The following is an 18,174-nucleotide window of genomic DNA, read 5'->3' on the forward strand; positions in this document are numbered from 1 at the left end:
TGGAAATAACTTGTAGAGTCAACTAAATGTTTAATGACTAAAAAATTCTAATTATTTAACATTAAATTCCTTTCTTCTTATCTTTCAGATAATGAGTATGTTTTTATAGACCTGGAGCAGAAGCTTAGCAAATACTTTTCAAAGGAATGGAAGAAAGAGACCACCAAAGTAAGAGAAGTGTTTAATTTTGGAGGCTGCTGCTTTTTTATTGGACTACACAGTGAAATGAAAACTCTTAAACTGAGGTCCATAGAGCATTTCTTGAAGATGGTCTGCAGAATACTTTTCAGTAGCAAAATGCAGTGACTTGTGCACAGCTGTACAATTAATTAAAAGAGCTAAAACAGCCCCTTACACAACTTTACCTGAGCAATAATAACCACATGGTTGCTGCTTGGCTGCTACAGAAGTGGAGGTCAGTTGGTCAGTTTTCCATTTGAACTTAGTCTGGATCTTAGTCTGGAGACCTCATTTTTATCTTTAAGCAAAACAACCTAAAATAACCTTTTGTGACTTGAATCTTATATGAGGGAAAAGACTGGAGCTGTGACTCTTCCCAAAGTAAGTGCTAAAGGACAGTGGAGGGAGAGGAAGGATATTTTGTTTGAAAAGAGGCCTAATTCTTTAATGCTAACTAGCCCTGACAAGAGAGGGAAAAGCTATGTGAAATAAAGACAAGCCTATGTAATTGTTTCATGCTGTTCATTCAGACATGATAATTCCTGTTGGTGGAATGTGTCATTAATATTAATGTGTCATTAATAGAGGAGTCATAGTCTAGAACAAAGTATAGCATGCAATTGCTTTCAGATATCTTAATTGGGTCGTTATGACTTTTTCCACCTTGCTTAAGGGTTTTCTTTTGCAGAGTAGGCACACTTGCCATTTCTGCTGCTTAGAGAAGTTTGTAGATGACTAGTGAGGTTTGGGGATCTCTTATCCCCAAGCATGTGCTCTGCTTTTCCCAAATGAGTGAAAGTTACTTCAAAGACAGCCAGAGTCATTCGGAGGGCTGTCTGTCCAGCCAGTGAGAGCTTCCCAAAGCAGGTGTTTCTGTTTGCCTCGGGACAGGGTAGGCTTTGAGGTTGCTTTGTGATTGGATCTTGCAACACTTTTCCGGTCAGGGTAAGTGTTGAACCTCCGGTGTGATGCGAATCATAAAAGACTGCATGAGTTGCTATTGGCAGTACTACAGTCTGAGATGAGTTAGCCTATTGGACTGGGTTAATTGACAAGGATTTAATTCCTATGAAGAGGTTTCAGGTGGAAAGCCCAGTCCAGCTGATAAAATAGGGTGACTGTGAACAAGTTCCAGAAATAAAATGGAGATATTTACATGATCAAGAAGCTGTCTGCATCAGATGTGGAGGGCATGGCATGTACCTTGTCCCAGTGAAATGGGTCTGACCAGAAAAGCCTTGGAAGTGCCTGTGGGAGAAAACTTATTTGTGTGAACATTAAAGTGGCAAAGTAGGAAAGATGAGAGAATAAGCTAGTAAGATGTTCCTTTCTTCTTCTTCCCATTCTTTTCTTTTTTTTTTTTTCCTGTTTAAAACAAGCTGTAAGTCAGAAAGATAGGCTGCAGTTAAAACCATAGGACTCGTGCTGGCTTTCTTCTAACAGCACTCCTCAGTGTGAGGCAGACACAAACATTGCCTTTTTGTCTGTGGCTGCAGGAACGTGTGAATAACTTACCACGTGCCCTGCCAAACAACAGGCACGGAGCTGCTACCAGGCTGGTGCGCCTCAGCCCCAGGCAGCGACTGCTGAGCATGGCAGCGCGTGTGTCCGTGCTGAGTGGTGTGGTGTGGTGCAGGGATGAATGGTTGCTCCTAGGAGTGCCCTGGAAACGCCAGGGCCGTGCCAGCGTGGCACGCTGCCCTGCCGCCTTGCCTGGCGCTTTGAGGGAGGCTGAGTTAAACTTGCTGTGTTCAGCATGAATGTGTTTGTGGTGCTGCCAGGTGCTGAGCTAGGTAACTCTGGGCCAGGCTAGGTGTCCCCAGGCTATGCTGGGACTCTTACACCAGCTCATCCCTCCTATCCAAAAAATCTTCTGCTCTTCCTAGGATATTTTGTCGTTCAACCTGTCTGAATGTTTTGTGATGCCTCATTGTCATGAGCCTCCAAGACAGTCAGACTCACCCCTAAAACTTGCTAAGAGTAGAAAATGAAAAGCAGTATGGGGAGTGAACTTGGGAGAAGAGAACATTACCATATAGGGTAACAGGAATTTTGGATGCTGATCATAATTTAACTCGTCTCCTGTCTTTGCTCTAGGGGACAGAGAAATTCAGCCCTCCATTTGTTGCATTCTTTAGAGTACAATACTACGTGGAAAATGGAAGAGTAATAGGGTAAGTTCCCTTCTGTAGTAATTACTGTGTTTTCAATTATTCAGTGTGTTCTTAAGATGAAAGAAAAATAATGTTTCTTTGTTAAGCTCATCTCTGTGAGCTCACTGAAATAAGCTTAAAAAATCTGCTTGAATTTTTTTTTGAAGACCTTCACAGACTTCCTCACTCAGCTATGAATGTTTTCTGCCTGAATCATACTCCATATCCCTAGGAAAATTGTGACTGCTTTTCCATCTGTGTTGAAAGAGCAGGTTGAATGACGACATTATCAAAACATGATTAGCACTCTTTTGCTTGTGTCTTTTGGTTGTATGAAAAGCACTAGATGATTATACCAAAAATAGTTATTTATCCTCCAGAGCACTTTGGATCTGGTTTTTGTATTTGAGCAGTGCTCTGTGCAGTTTACTTCTGGAAATGGACTTTCATACATGGACAAAAGAAATTACTTCGTAAGTTAGAGAGTTTTGCATTTGTAGACCATTCACATGGAATATGGGCTGCACTCAAAACAGCACCACCCTCACCCATGGTACAGAACAAAGGATGAGGTAGTTAAAAATGAACAACTGACAGAGTTAATTTACATCAGCGCTTCTGGTGTGGCTCTGTCCCCAGGGCAAGCCAGGAGCTGGGATCATTAGGTGGGATTAAAATCTTTACCAAATTTTTGGCATTTGTTCTTGTCTTGAACAAAGCTTGTGGTTTTCTATGTTTTCTCTCTCCATAGTCTTTCATTTTTGGATACAGGGGACTCTTTCTTATGGAGTCTGTTTGGCTGATAAGTGTTTTCCATTTCATTTTGCTTTTTTTGTACAAAGGGAGATTACATATCATTCTGCCACTCCCAAGGCACATATCCTTCACCATCACAGACACATTTCTCTTGCACTAGTAGTTTAATTGGAGAGGTTTGTGGAGCCATGCAGAGGTAGTTATCTGGCCCCTTGAAACTATACATGCACATTTTTACAAGCAGACTGTAGTGTCCACCTCATCTACATGTACATGTCAGCAGCCTGCTTCCCATGATTTCTGAGGGCAGGGGGTGTGTGGGTTATCAAGGCTATGCCATAGTTATGCCTTATCAGACAATCCCTGTTTAGCAGCTTGAGGAAGAAGACAAAAACAAGCCCAGGGCTCCCATGTCTTTTGATCTACCTTGCAGGGAATTAGCTGTTGAAAAGTATCATGAGCCTAAGGCAAGGTGAAACAAAAAAGCAGTGCCAAGTTTAGAGGGGAAAGGAGGACAGGTGTGCAAGAAACAGGACTGGGAGTCCAAGGGAGTTGACTCTCCTGGCTGCTACAGGCTTTCCAGGGAAACAGAAGTGCTTGATTGTAGTCAGTCTCCAAAACAGGTGTGATGTGATTTTTCTTTAATCTATCTTCTGCCCTAACTTCTTAGATCTCATGTTCCTCAAGGTAGAAGTTACCATTTCTCTTGTTTGTACAACACTTAGTGGGAGAAGACCTTGATCTTGGTTTGGTGCTCCTTATACACAGACCTGTATCAGGATAGCATTGGCACACATCAGATGTGTCAAAGTTTAATCCCTCTTCTTAGCAGGATGATGTTTTTGAGGGGCCTTATCTGAACTTTGTTCATGGAGTAAATTTGCCTTTGTCTTGCAGAGATAAGGTGGCACGGCAGCTCTACTACTGCCATCTCAAAGAGCAAGTACTTATGTCTCACTGCAACCACAAAGAAGAAATCTACTTCTTGCTGGCTGCCTACAGCTTACAGGCAGACTTGGGCAACTACAGAGAGAAGGTCCATGCTGGCAAATATTTTGAACCTCAGGCTTATTTCCCGCAATGGGTAAGTCTGGGGGGGAATCCTTCTGTCAACAGATTATGCATGCAGCAGGAGCTATGCCAAGGTGGTACCTAACTGCAGCCACACGACTTCCTCATCTCCCACTGCAATGATCAGGCAGACAGGTAGAGTGTCACCCTGAAGCTCCCTCAGGAGGTATCTCTTGTCTTTTCGCTGGATGTAGGTGCATGTTCCTGGGCTCACTCATTAGTGAGGTGGTGGTACATCCTTCCTTGGTGATGGAATGTGTTGGTGTCACATGAATAACTCTAACAGTGCAGCTGTCTTTGTTTAATTCTTCTATGGCTTAAAGGGTTGTGTGCTTCCAGTGGTACATCAGCAAGATCTGCACAACCCAAGCTCTCCAGAAAACCTCAGGGCTGCGAAGCCAAGTCCATTGCCCTTTGTTCCCATCTCTGTAATGCTTGCCTTAGGGAGAGATAGATAGATCCAAACCCTACAGGGTAGTACTGCTGTGCAGTGCCTCTGGTGCTTGCTTTGTCATTAATCTCTGCCTCAAGTTCAGTAAGAGGAAAGAGAAGGGGTTTGCATGTTTGTTTATAAGCATGTACATGTGACTTGTGCCCTTCAAGACTTACAAACAAGAATTGATTTAATTGTCAACTGAGGCAAATTAGCTAAGACTCGCTCTCTTAGTTGGCTACTTGTCCCAGGCAAGTTGCATCTCCCCTATAAGATACTGTCCCCTGCTTTGGGGAGAAGGTTCAGAACAGTGACAGGACTTGTCTTGAAGACTGATAGTCTCTTTCATGCACAAATCCTAGCCTGTCTGCCTTGCTGTGCAGCAGTGTGCCTTTCTCCCAGACAACAGGCCCTCATCCCATGCCATTCCTTGTTATGGGGTGCCAGTCAGGAGGTAGCTAAAAAAGGGCTGGAAAAGGTGGGTCTTGTGTGCTGTTTCCAAGGCAGTTAAAGAGCTTATCACAGACTGTTGCTCACCTGTGCTGAGCCACAACCCCAAGCAAGTATGTGGGTGATTTATTACATCATTACAAACAGCAAAATCTGGCAGGCATGGGGACGCTTCTCTCCCTCCCTCTGGGCTCCCATGGGGAGATAGTGAGCAATCTCCTCACCCAACACAATCACTTCCTTCAACACGTGCTTCTTATTTGGCCAAGGGTTGCCCCAAGTCTCGTGCCAGTGAGGAGAGGCAGTGCTGCCCTGGGCTGACCCACCCAGCTTTGAACCGTGGAGCTGGCACATCTCTTTTTGCTGACATTGCGCAGCTGATGGCATTGATGTTGTCCTCCACCAAGGCCCGCCTTCCTTGTGGGAGGGTAACTAATCTGGCAAGGCATGCAGAGGTGTTAGCAAACAGAGTAAACAAGGGGTTTAATATAACATGTAAGTGGGAGCTGGGTGGTGATGGGGTCTGGTTGGTTTGAGCCAGGACAGGTTGTTCCTGGCAAGATGTTCTCAGGTACCTGGTGCAACCCAGTTTCAAATGCCCCTGGTGGTGAGGGATGTTGTGAAGTGAATTCAGCCAATCATCCCTCTTACCTGTCACTGCCACTTACACCCTGAAAAGAACCAGTTGAGCATGGGAGGGGGCTGAGCTGCCCAGTAGCCTTGTATGGAGAGGGAATGTGGGCAAACATGGGAACTGGGCACTTGCAGGGCAGGAGCTAAAGGCCCAGTGCAGGTTTTTCTACTGCTTAGTGAAGCCACGTGCCTGCCAACCACTCCCAACAGATAAAAAAATACCTTGAGATAGTGTTATCCATCCCTTTGAGGATGGAAATGCTAAATAAGCCTAATGTGTAGTTTCTGGTCTTAAAAGGAAAACCTAGCATTTCTGCCTGTTTGGAGATGTTGCTGCTGATTGTGCTGGCATGCAGAGCAGTATTTGTTATCTGCCCATAAACATTTATGGATGCCAAGACTTAGGAAAACTAATTGCAATACTTGAAAGTGAAAAGATCTGACATGACCTCTATAGTCGTGGTCTGTTACAGTTTTGCCACTATGATCTGTTTGGAGACATCGGTGTCATCTGGGCTGCTTTAAATGCTTATCCTCCAGGGAGGTAGAGGCGAACGTGGACTAACATCTTGAGGGAATATATGAACCTACTCCACCTCCAGCCACTGCTTTGCTGTTGCTCACAGCTGCCCCTCATGGGGATTGCTGAAGAGTTGCTGACCTGTTTGTTTTCTTTGCGGTTTAGATAATTGCGAAGAGGGGGAGCGACTACATCTTGAAACATGCCCCAGAGATGCACCGAGAACAGCAAGGGCTCAGCGCTAAGGACGCGGTGCTGAAGTTCATTAAGGAGTCCTGCCTGCTGGAAGATGTGCCCGTCCACTTCTACAGGCTGCAGAAGGTTAAACAAAGAGCTTCTTATTTTGAACTTCTCTCCCATCATTAATTGAGCACACCATTGCATTTTTCGTTCTGTTTGTTTGAGGGACGGTTGCCTCTGATTCAGAGAGGCCAAACAAATCTAAAATGCTCGGCCAATGAGGCCTGTCCCCACAAACAAATCTGTTGCCAATATACAGATATAGCTGGAATTTAATTTTGTTCCTCGGCCAAGAAACTGGCCACAGGAATGGCAAAGCTTCATATTTGTCCCTTCCTGTCAGTAGAATTGCACCAGGGAAATCAGTGAAGCCTCTTTTTTTTCTTGTTGTAGTTCACTGAAAGAATGACAAGAGGTCAGCCAGCTTTCACACAAATGTCACGTAGTAACTGAAGGTGACACTGAGTCATTCCAACTTTTGTATCCCCTTCCTTCTCCAACCCTGCCAGAGTGGTTGGCATTTTTTCAGCTGTATGCTTTTTTCGGCAGTTTTGGATTCTTGCATTGTTGCTTATTAGACCCCTTACCCAAGCCTGCTTAAACAGAAGGTGCTTCATTTTCACATGCTGAAAGTTTAGATCTAGAAATAGGACTAATGAGAAGTTTTGTGTTCCTCTTAGGTGAATGAAACCTGCCTATGCAATTAGGAACGTCTTGGGCCTTTTTTCCAAATGGAGATATTCTACTCTGTCAGACTCATAATTAAACTTTTTGGGTTTTTGTGCTCAGTGGGAATTATGTCTGGGAAGTATCCATGTCCTTTGAACAAATGCTTACAAACCATAGATGCTCACCTACCTCTCTTCAGTCCTCTGGTTTGATTCTTAATGCTGTTAATGATGCAGTCACAAGAGAGTTAGTTACACTTGACTGCCATAAGAAACCCAGCTGGCAGGACATGATACATTTTATATCAGAAAACATCAAGGCTGGGAAACTGGTTGCTCTTAATATCCAAATTCCTGTCTGACTTGAACTTAGGCATCATGTACTCCTCCATGTGTTGTTTGATCCATAATATGCTCTTATTCCTGCTGAGTGACACAGCACATTTTGTGGTGAGAGATCTTCCTTCTAGGTGCCACTTGGGTCACAAATCGCCTGATCAAGCGCGGAGGGGTGCTAGGTGAAGGTGTTGGTATGCTGGCTGCCCTGAGATTTCAAAAGCAGTCACTTTTGTCTTAACACCCTCCTCATGGCTTCTACTGAAGTTGGGAACTGCAAAAGAAAACACAATGCACCCCACATCTCTCATTCAGACCAATACTGATTTACAAAGCTCTTTGCCCTTAGGAGGCAGAAAGTATTTCTTAGTGACTTTGAACTGAAGACAGGGATGGTACCAGGGGCGAAGGGTGAGGTAATGTGATGGCACAAGGCTTGTATCTTGCAAGCCAGATGAGGAAAGTTAGGATGTAAAGTTTGAGCTCTGTGAGTCCATACATTTTTACCCCAAAATTTTCTTCCTACTTTTCCTCCTAGCAAAAAAAGTATGTGTTCACCTCCCTAACTCTGCTGTGTTAGGAGAGCTGAAAGAATTAGTTAATGATATTTTTTGGTCTTCAAGCAAAAGAATCTGATTAGAGACCAAGTATGTCATACCAAGATGCAACATGAGTTAAAAGCCAGACAGTATTTCAACCCAGGTAATAAACATGTAAAACCACCTGCTCCCAACACCAAGATCGAATGTTAGAATGAAAGTCCCTGTAACTGGGCGTTGATTAGCTCCCCTCAGCCAAGGGATACCTAAGATCTAGCAAATCCCTGGATGGGAACAGCAGTGCTATGGCAGGGAGAGAGGGATGGCTTTCTCTTCAGTTTTGGGCTCTTTGTCACCTGGAGAACAAGAGTGGTGCATGTTCATGGGGACAGCAGAGACAGCAAGTGGTTGCAAGAGAGGTTACAAGGTACCTCTGAGAGCAGTAATTGTCCATACTCTCAAATCACTAAAGCTACAGGATTCCCTGTCCAGGGCAGTTAGGACATGGTGACATGCCTGAACCTCCCAGCATGAGGGGATTTTAGATATTTCAGGGGTCAACAAGGCAAGGTGCACTTTACAAACATAATAAAAACCAAATGAGCTGATCCATCTGCCCGATGAGGAGTCCTGCTACCTCTCCTGCAGTAGGTGCCAGAACAAGAGCATGGTCTTTGTAGATTAACCTTTGACTCTTCTGTTCTTTTAGGATAAGAAGGAGGATCGACCGACAGTTATCCTGGGCCTGACCCTGAGAGGAATGCACATCTATCAGGTAACAGACTGCTGTGAAAGCCTTCTGGTGTACCATTAACTCTGCCCAGTTCCCCTGTCCTCCCCCCTCACCATGGCTCCTCTGCCTCCCCTTTGAACACCAGGCTCCACATATCTCAAATTCTTGGTTGTTTGCAAATTCTTTGCACATCGCTGGCTCCACCCTGTACCTGCCAGTCCCTGTGTCACTCTGAGTTTGATGTGTTGCAGGAGGTGAATCACGTTCGCCAGCTCCTCTATGACTTTCCCTGGTCGCACATCGGGAAGCTGGCCTTTCTGGTGAGTATGACGGAATGGAGGCCATCTGCCAGTGGCTGCCAGCCTGGGACGTGGCAAAGCTGTCAGCCTGCCTGTGCTGCCGCCTCAGGTCCTGTCACTTGCACACATAAGACCACGGCTATCTCTGGTAGCTTTGTGACTAAAAACGTGCTCTTGCTCATTTCTTTGGCATCTCTCCTCTTTGTGCAGGGGAAAAAATTTGAAATCCAGCCAGACGGTTTGCCCTCTGCACGGAAACTGGTTTACTACACGGGTTGCCCCTTCAGGTCACGGCATTTGCTGCAGCTACTCAGTAACAGCCACCGGCTCTTTCTGAATATTCAGCCAGTTTTGAAGCAGATCCAAAAACTGGAGGAAGCTGAAGGTATGATAGGGAACACCCAAGGGAGTTTGGAAAGGGGAAGAGTACAGTGTGTTAGTCTCTCCTGTTTTCATGGTGGATGCTCTCATCTAATTAATGGTGTTTCTGCCTTATCAGAGAGTCAGTAATAGAAACAGAGATGTAAGATACATTTCAAGTCCATTCCTAAGAAGTGTTTATGGCTCCCGCATTGTAGACTGTGATCAGGAAGTGTATTTGTGTGAGAGCAGTAGAGGGGTAATATCTCCTTTTAAGTGGTTTCTGTCTTTCCCTTCAGTGGGGTTACAGCAGTGGCCTTGAGCTGTGTGGGTGCAACCAGTGGCACGTAGATCAGTGAGCCACTGATCAAGTGCCTGTGGGCTAAAGGCACTGAGTTGTTTTGTGTCCATTAGTGTCTCATGGATTTCTTGACCGCCCTCAGTACATACAAGCCATGGGAGAAATAATAAATCATTAATAAATACCAGCCACAGGAATCTTGTTCTTAGCTGACTTCACACAGTGGTGGGTATTTCAAGAACCAATCAGTGCATCTGGTTTTAAAGATAGAGCACTGAAGTTAACTAAGTAATTCCCTTTTTTTGTTTGCTTTCGTTTTGCTTTGTTGTTACTGACCTTCACTCTGAAACCTACTGGTTTCTGTATCATAACTGCCTCTACCTGCCTGTTCTAATTTAGGAGATGCTGGGTTTACAGTGAATATGACTAATTCTTTTACAACCACCTGAGCATCCATCTGTTGAGCAAACAAAATACAAAGCTGTCCCTGTATTTGTTCAGTAGCTGCAGAAGTTGTTCCTTAGTTGTTTTGTGCCAACAGAACTTCCTGAATATATTTGCTACCTTTCCTTAAAGTTCTCACTGGTTTCTCCCTTCTTTCCTCCTCAGAGAAGAAGCGCTACCGGGAGTCCTATATCAGTGACACTCTAGACATGGACCTGGACCCGTGCGACAAGAACTCCCATGGCAGCGGGAGCAGTGGCGGCAGCCGCAGGGACAACCGCCTCTCACGCCAGTCCACGGGAAGTCACGGCAGCTCCCACACCTCGGGCATCGAGGCCGACTCCAGGCACCGCGTGTCCGTGGAAATGTCGGTGGATGAGCCCTTCAGCATTGACCGGGTGCATAGGAAGGAGAAATCCTGCAGCTCAACCATCAGCTACGGTAGCTCTGGCATTGACAGTGGCAGCAAAGGACGGGCTGAAGATGACACTCAGGATGATGGTAAAGAATTTGGACAGGTGGAGCCCACTTTTGTCTTCTGCAGGAGAACAGGGAGTAAGAGACTGTACAGCAGCTTGGAGCACAACTGTAATGCTAACCATTCTCCTGCTGCTCTCTTCCTCCTAGAGCTTGAGCTGGCAGTAGATGAGCCAGAGGAGATGCCTGTAGATGAGCCTTTAGAGGGAGACCAGTTAGAGGAGGCCACTGTGGGAGAATCTGTTGAATCCCTGCCTCTAGATGCTGCTAGCTGCCAAGGTGAGATGGCTTTCTGCTGCTGCTCAATGCTGTTCTTTAAGGCTGTAGCAACAGGTGTAATCTGAGGGATCTAAGAAAACTGTTACCTCCTTCCAAAGAGCTGCCAGTGCTATTTACTGCCCTACTGCAACAAGATTTGCAGGCAGCTGATCTAGAGTTTAAAGGCCAGCATTCTGTATTGTACAGTGCTGCTCTCCTCTGTGCTCCTCAAAGTCTCCCTTCTTTAAATGTACCAAGCTTATATTCAGTTAATGACAAAAAGATAATTGAGGTAAACCTTTTGTAGGGAAGGAATATGCTTTAAAATCTTGTATGCTACAAAACAGCCAAGGGGTTCAACCGCAGAACCATCCCACAGATGGGATGGTCACAGGAATTTCTAGGTAAAGTTTTGTGGCTTGTGATACAGGGAATGGTAGGCAACAGGATTATGCAGGAGCTGTCTGGCCTTGATACATACAGCCTTTATAGCAAAGCAAGAAGGGTGAAAATGGGACAAGTTGGCAAGAAACTGTTTTCTTGAAAGTTTTTGAACACTGATCTTTAGGGCCAAAAATGAGTACTCATGAGCAAAACTCCTAGAGCACTGAGGGTGCTTAATGATGTATATTTATCTTTAGAGGATAGCACTGTTTGAGTGTGGCCTGTGAGAACAACTTCCCTGTTCCACAGCCCACAAAACTTCAAACTTACAATGCTTTTCACTTTCTCCTTCTCCTTTGCAGCTATAAATCAGGAATCTCTGTCTGTGGTGCAAGTCACACTAATCAAAATGAGGGGCCAAAGTGTGGAATCCCTTCACCAGGTAAGGGAGAGATTGCTCAGCAGGAGGGTCTGTGTGGGCATTGAACCAAGGTCTAGTGTAATGGAGACAGCTGTAAATCAGGACACCTGGATTAGTTTGGATTTGACTGATTTTTACATGGTGTAATCAAAACCAGCTGCTGGCCAGCTACTGCTCTCAGGAATAGGATAAGAGCAGCATTTGGGTTCAGAATAGTGTAGAAAGGTTTGGAGCAATCAGCAGGGAGATCTTGCAAGCCAGTTATTGTCTGCCTTAGTCTTCTGACTGGGACATGGAAAATCAGACACTTCCAGATTTTCAGTGCAATACAGAGCAAAGACTATCTATGCAGTTTGGATGTGAGTTGCCAACTTGATCATCTTCCTGCTCCTGAAGCCAGAAGTAGCTTACATCAGAGCAAAACCAGATGCTCAGGCTCTAGTTGTTGTATCATTTGTGTGATTATACTCTGTGTACTGAAGTCTTTGTTGTCAAGGTTTTCTTTTCATCAAACACTTGAGAAAGGGAAAACTATATATGGTAAAGTACCTCATAGAAGAACTTATATTTGGAAGAAGATTATTAAAATGTCTTTTTTAAGACCTCTTTTCAAAGTATAGCTGTACCCATTGGGGTAGAAATGTTGTGGTTTTTTGAAAAAAACCAAACAAAACAAAAACCACAAAAAAAATACCTCTACCGTTTCTTCCGTCTCTTAATCCAAACTGGCCTTATCTGCTGAGAGAATTCTAAAACACTTAACAAGGATTTCAGTCATTTCTTAGGACTTCTTTTTTAATTTTTCAAGTTTCTTTCTGGACCGAGTCAAAAATGATAAGAAATTTTCATTTATTCAGCAAAATAGTCCATGAAGTGCTGTAGGAGGTTTGAATAAAATCTTGGTTATTTTTTCCAAAGCTGAAGACTATACAGTACAAATCATAATTAATTTATTCCTCTATTTGAGTGGAAGACTTAAGAGCTCATGGCTGGAAGTAGGCATCTTGCTTAAAGCTGTAATGTTTTTGAAGTTACTGCTGTTATCATGCTTACGCTGTTAAATGATCGTGAGGCATCTGTTTCATAAAAATGGTTCTGCTCAACACAGGCCTGTCTTATGATCGCAAAGACCTGGCTGTCACTAGTGCATCACATACTTGGTGCCTCCTTAGAAAACTAGCAAAACCTTCCTTACAAGGCTGTGTAACTAAATGGTGCAGGGTTTCCGTAGCGTTGACCAGACAGTGCAACATATTCCTATTTCTGGGAGTACAGCTGAGCCAGCACAGGATTTCCTCAGGGTAGTTTTTTAATTCCCCTCCCATGGCAGTGAGGGAAGTGATACTGGGAGGAAGTTTTCTGTGATGTCAACAGAAGTGTCTTGGTTTCAAAATTATATTCTTGAAATTAGCCTTAATAATAGCATTTAAGAGGTGATTGTTAAAGAGGCAAAGAAAGAAAAAAATACAAGTGGTGAAGCTGGAAATACTCTCAAATGGACAGTAATTCCTTCACAGAGGCTTGTGTAGCAAGATGGCGCCTCTGGGAATTACTGCTGATTTGTTGCTGCTCTTTATGGAACAATGTTATGTAGATGAAACTGTTGCAATTACTGGACACTGGAACCCATTAGTTTGCATTTGCATGGTTGCCTTCTGAACCTTCCTTTCAGCTCATTAGACTTAACTCAGTGTGTTCAAGCACTTGGGGTAGTTTTTTGTTAAGTGCGTGTTGTCCATTTGAGGACAACTGCATGGATCTGCCAAGAAGTGTGAGGTCATTCAGGTGTCAGTATCTGTCAAGTGTTTCATCCATTGCACAGGACTCTGAGGACACAGTGCAGACAGATCAGGATCTGGCTCAACGTGGCAGGACAGCTTATTGCACTTGTAATTTCTGAATTGTTCACAGCTCCTTCTTTAAGCCAACATCCTTCAGAAGGCTGGTGGGGCTCTTTTGAAAGAGCAGAAGAACAATTTTGGGAAACTTTTAGCATGGCATAGCCAGCATCCTTAGGCTGTATCTGAGCTCATTGTTTTCATTTGTGTGTGTCTTGCTGAACTGGCAGGTCAGATCGCCCAAAAGCAGGAGCTGCACAGACCAGCACAGCCAGAGTTTGGATGACATCCGCCTGTACAAGCGCCGGCACCCATCCCTAAGTGCCACGCTGTCTTCAGACACGTCCCACAGCTACACCTTCGGCTGCAGCCTTGAGGATAAGCTGTCTATCTACGGCTGCGTGTATTCCACAGCGGACTGCAAAACCAAGTCTGCCCTTTACGGGAAGCGATCCATGAACTGCCTCTCCTTGGATCTTCTGGGAGAGGACCAGGTCCCAGAGGAGTTCGTGGTGTAATGAGATTGGAGCTCTTCCATACCAGGAAACAGCTCATCATGGAAATATATACCTCATTAATACATGTGATGTCACTCTGGTTCTTGTAGGAGGTGGTGCGTGGCTTTGTTATTATGCTCCGTATCAGTGAGTGGCATCACTTCTGCAGACAGGACAAATCAACTGGAGTGTAGCACTTAACACTGGCATTGGAAGTGTCAGTCTGAGCAGGAAATGGAAGTGGCCTGCACCCTTGACAGTGACACAACCAACATAAAAACCAAAAAACAGTGGACCAAAATGATGCTGAGCGAGTAAAGCAAACTGTGTCTAAATGGATTAATCAGAAAGAAATTTAAAGTCTATGCCATGTTCCTGCTTTTCTCTTGTGGTCCATGTCTCTTAATGCTAGTGTATAGGTAGTGTGTTTGTCTTCAGTTTGTGCTGCTGCAACATTGCCAACAGCTGTCAGGCCAGGATATATTTTTAGCACATTTGGAGGGCTGTGCATGGAAATGTCTGGCCTGTTTCAGTTGTAATGAACACAAGTTGCTTATTTGTTGCATTGGGAGCAAGACCTGCTCTGCCAGGAGTTTCTTCTTTTGTTGTTATTTTGTTGTAAGCATCCAGCCACATACAATGTGTGGTGGTTTTTTTTTTTCTTTATTGCAACAAATGGAACTGACTGTCAGCTGTCTACTACTGCTGTGATGCAGATTAGCATTATATCCTTAGGGGAGACAGGGAGGAGATAAAACAAATGACTTGGCTGCTTCTGAGAGTAGAGAGGGCAAGAGCATTAGCTGACTGGCTTTTAAAGAGAGGAGTGTGACTGGACAATTTGTCCAGGCATGATCACCCCTTACTTTGATACATACTTTAATGTTGATCTTTTCTTTGTTTTTAATAAATCTCTTCCTTAGATTTTTTTTCCCCTCTGCTTAGGGGGCAAGTAAGGACTGGAGAAAGTCACTTTGTAAGGACAGACAGCGTGACTGTGTCCTACTTAGTCACGGATAGGTCATGCAAATACGTGTGTGTGGTACTGCAGGGCTGGTGTAGGGTGTTTGTGTGCCAGACCAAGGGTACTTGTTTGGTCATCTTGAGAGTGGTAGAGCTGGCTGTGCTGGCTCTTGCTAGGGAAAATAATCATAATTATGCTGTTTGATTCAAGCATTTGGTGTGGAAAACGTCCTGCTACCTTGTTACATGCAAATAAATATATGTTTGATTTCCTCCCCTCATCAATTCCCAGCATTGGGAAGCTTGCACTTGAAGGCTCAGCTTTGTGCCCAGCTTTTGACCGCCTTCTAGGTGTGTTTTGGCAAATTCTAGAAGCAGAGGAATACTATTCTGCTGGTTGGGGAAGTGTGTGTTGTGTAGTCTTGGTCATCAAAAGCTGAAGATAGCCTAATTCAGGAAGGGAAGGAAGCCAGACCATGACAAGGAAGGTTTGAGCTGCTGTTTTGATGATGGGCTTGCAAGCTCAGTAGTTGTCTGGTAAATTGCATTCCCATAAGTCATTAAAGTAGCAAATCCATGAAGTCCATCATCTTGCTACTTCTGTGTGAGTGTGATGTAGAGACAGGCTGTGCAGGTGTATCTGCATTTACTGAAGTGGGACCAGCAGCTCTACATCCTCTGAGATGAATCCAGCACCAAATCCAAGCTGTGTGTTTGAGGAATGAATGATGGGCACAGGCTCACTGTAGCCACAACTTCATTGACTGTGCCCTCTTTGATCACACTGTTCTTTCTTTTTGTAATGAACAATTAGGAGCTGTGTGTTCACTGTAGCCTCTTTTCTTTTCTTCCAAACAAAGCCAAAATGCCTTTGCAAAGTACTTGAGGTATGTTTACTGCATCCAAAATGAATTCTCCTAAATGGATAAAGGACATCTGGCTGGTTACTCTTGAACAGTCCAGTCAAGCCTTCCACTGTCAGTGACTCCCTGTTACCTGGTTCCTGTCTGGTATAAGCCACGGGAGATGGGCATGGCCCGGATCCAGGAGGCCAGTGGCTGTACTGCAGGGAGCAGCCTTGCAGCAATGCAGGAGCCTTGCTCTTGCAGCCACCATGGAGCTGGAGGGATGACTCTTACTGCAGCAATGCCTGTCAATGAAAAAGGTGAGGGGGGGAGGTCTGGAGTGAGGGCCCCGCTAACCTGTTGCTCTCCCACCCATGCAGACGTGCAGTTACTCGTGGTTCTGGGAATGGTTGTTAACAGGGGAAAAAAGGGTCAAAATTCAGTGGGTATATTTGTTTGGAAAAGTGTCATAAAATGCATGTGCACCGTGTGCACACTTCTCTCAAAGACAATCACATCCATGTCTGCTTCAGCCTAACCACATCACGGAAGTGTTTATTGCCAGCAGGCAGCTCACTATTCTGGTTTTGCAGTTACCAGGTGTCTAAAGGATTTGGTGAAGCGCTGTAAGGCTGCTGCCGCTGGTTACAAAATACACCAGTGCCTGAAAACAGTGTAACTGACTCTTGCATGAGCATCACTGCCTTGTACATACCTGGGGGATTCCTGTATTTATTCGTGGCTGGTAGGGAAGGCAAACTCTACAGGTCTGACCATCTTCTCTCAGTGGTCTGTGCAGCTCCCTCCAGTACTGTTAAGTGACATATGCATATGAAGGGGAGACCAGACACTTTAGTGTATAGACTGAAAATGAATCAATGTCTTACGAGCACTGTGAATATCTATTATGCAACTTTTGTATTCATATTAAGAAAACAAAAACACCTGTTCCTGCTAGTAGTAGATTTATTTTTTGTTTGGATTTAGAAGGTCTCTTATTTTTGAGTTTGATAGTTTGGTAGATGTTAGTGTGTAAGCATTTATCAGCTGATGTTAGAAACTAGCTGCCAATATTTGTACATATTTGTAAAATACTCATGTTATAATCACTCTATTTTAAAGGTAAAAGTTTCTCCTTTCCATGAAAGGAATTTCTTGTTTAAAATAAAATATAAATAATTATATGTACACCTGCAATAAAGTATGGATAGAAAAAGGTAATTGTGTTGGGGTTTTTTTGTGTCCAAGGAGTACTGTGTCCAGTGATGTCTTCCATTTGAGAGGGGTTGTAGAAATTAATTTGCTGCCAGACTGTAATCCATATGAGCTCAGCTTGTGTTTACAAACCCAGAGGCACTGTAGTCACTGGAAGAAGTCCTGTTCCTCCTTGCCATTCTCAGTAGCTCAATGCCAAAGAGGCCTTTGTCAGGTATTGAGAGCACAGCTGAGCAGGTTGGAGTCAGCAGGACACTAGAGGGGGCTGAATCTGACTGAAGAGACAAGTTGAGCTGCTCGTGGTGGTTAGTCAAGAAAACCAAGCGTGTGAACTCCCAAGGGTGTAGAGAGATCCTGTCAGCATCCTCTCAGGGGCTGCATCCAAAGACAGCCACCAGCCCATGTGATGCAAAGTGGTGCTGCTGAAGAGCACCGAAGTCACCTAACCTTCTGGCCTGGAGTCTGGCGTGGATAAAGGAAAGTTTTCTTTTCTTGGGTCATAAATCTATGAAGCAGTGCCACAGTATGACTATTTGGATCTCTTCTTGAAGAAGCTTGCTCACTTGGGAATCTCTTGTAAATGTTTTTTTTTTTCTTTTCTTTGGAAGAAATTTACTTTTTAGGTATTTTGATGTTGTAGTGTTGTCCCTATTCTTATGATTTCCTTTCTTGTACGTCATATTTTTGTTCAGTACTGGCTATGTTTCCAGTATATAAATTTTCAAGGACTTTAGAAGTTCATCAAACTCTGGTTTGGGGATGCTGGAAGAGGGTGGTCTGATTACACATGGAGCTTTGTATGATGCCTTAGGTTTTAACTTTTTCAAATATTTTTCAAATAATATTTTTCAAATTTTGTGTAACTGAAGTTTCATGTGGTCTGTTAACTACTGTTCACTCATGCTGGTTAGACATAACAAACCTCTCTAGGTTTGCTCTTCAAGGACACCTTGATTGTCCCAGGCCCCAAAATATGTAAACTAAAGCCGTGAGAGAAGGAGCAACCTTAGTGTAATTACATCCTTAACTGAAGTTATAATTGGAGAATTAACCCTGATATGCAAATGGACCAAACTGATAAAAGCGTGAAGATCCTGTGACCCAGTGTCCACCTTGGGTGGAGCCCCTCATAGGCTTTACACTCCCAAGGTGTACCTTTG

The 18,174-nt window shown here is 44.1% G+C and overlaps 1 protein-coding gene across 7 annotated transcripts in view; it reads left to right on the top strand.

The window, feature by feature from the left end:
* The window catches only part of FRMD1 (FERM domain containing 1), a 40,787-nt gene extending 23,773 nt beyond the window's left edge, over nt 1-17,014 (top strand). For 6 of the 7 annotated variants that reach the window (XM_048298942.1, XM_048298944.1, XM_048298941.1 and 3 more), the window contains 11 exons: nt 89-168; nt 2,278-2,354; nt 3,987-4,173; nt 6,362-6,517; nt 8,689-8,754; nt 8,964-9,032; nt 9,222-9,396; nt 10,282-10,617; nt 10,744-10,872; nt 11,598-11,677; nt 13,725-17,014. In XM_048298942.1, coding sequence (XP_048154899.1) covers nt 89-168; nt 2,278-2,354; nt 3,987-4,173; nt 6,362-6,517; nt 8,689-8,754; nt 8,964-9,032; nt 9,222-9,396; nt 10,282-10,617; nt 10,744-10,872; nt 11,598-11,677; nt 13,725-14,012 — 1,643 coding nt within the window. In that variant the 3' untranslated portion in view covers nt 14,013-17,014. The remainder of the gene's footprint in view (nt 1-88; nt 169-2,277; nt 2,355-3,986; nt 4,174-6,361; nt 6,518-8,688; nt 8,755-8,963; nt 9,033-9,221; nt 9,397-10,281; nt 10,618-10,743; nt 10,873-11,597; nt 11,678-13,724) is intronic. The other variant, XM_048298945.1, reaches the window with a different exon arrangement.
* The last annotated feature ends 1,160 nt before the right edge of the window (nt 17,015-18,174 follow it).

Source organism: Corvus hawaiiensis, chromosome 3, assembly GCF_020740725.1.
Source record: "Corvus hawaiiensis isolate bCorHaw1 chromosome 3, bCorHaw1.pri.cur, whole genome shotgun sequence".
In the NCBI taxonomy this organism is placed as follows: domain Eukaryota; kingdom Metazoa; phylum Chordata; class Aves; order Passeriformes; family Corvidae; genus Corvus; species Corvus hawaiiensis.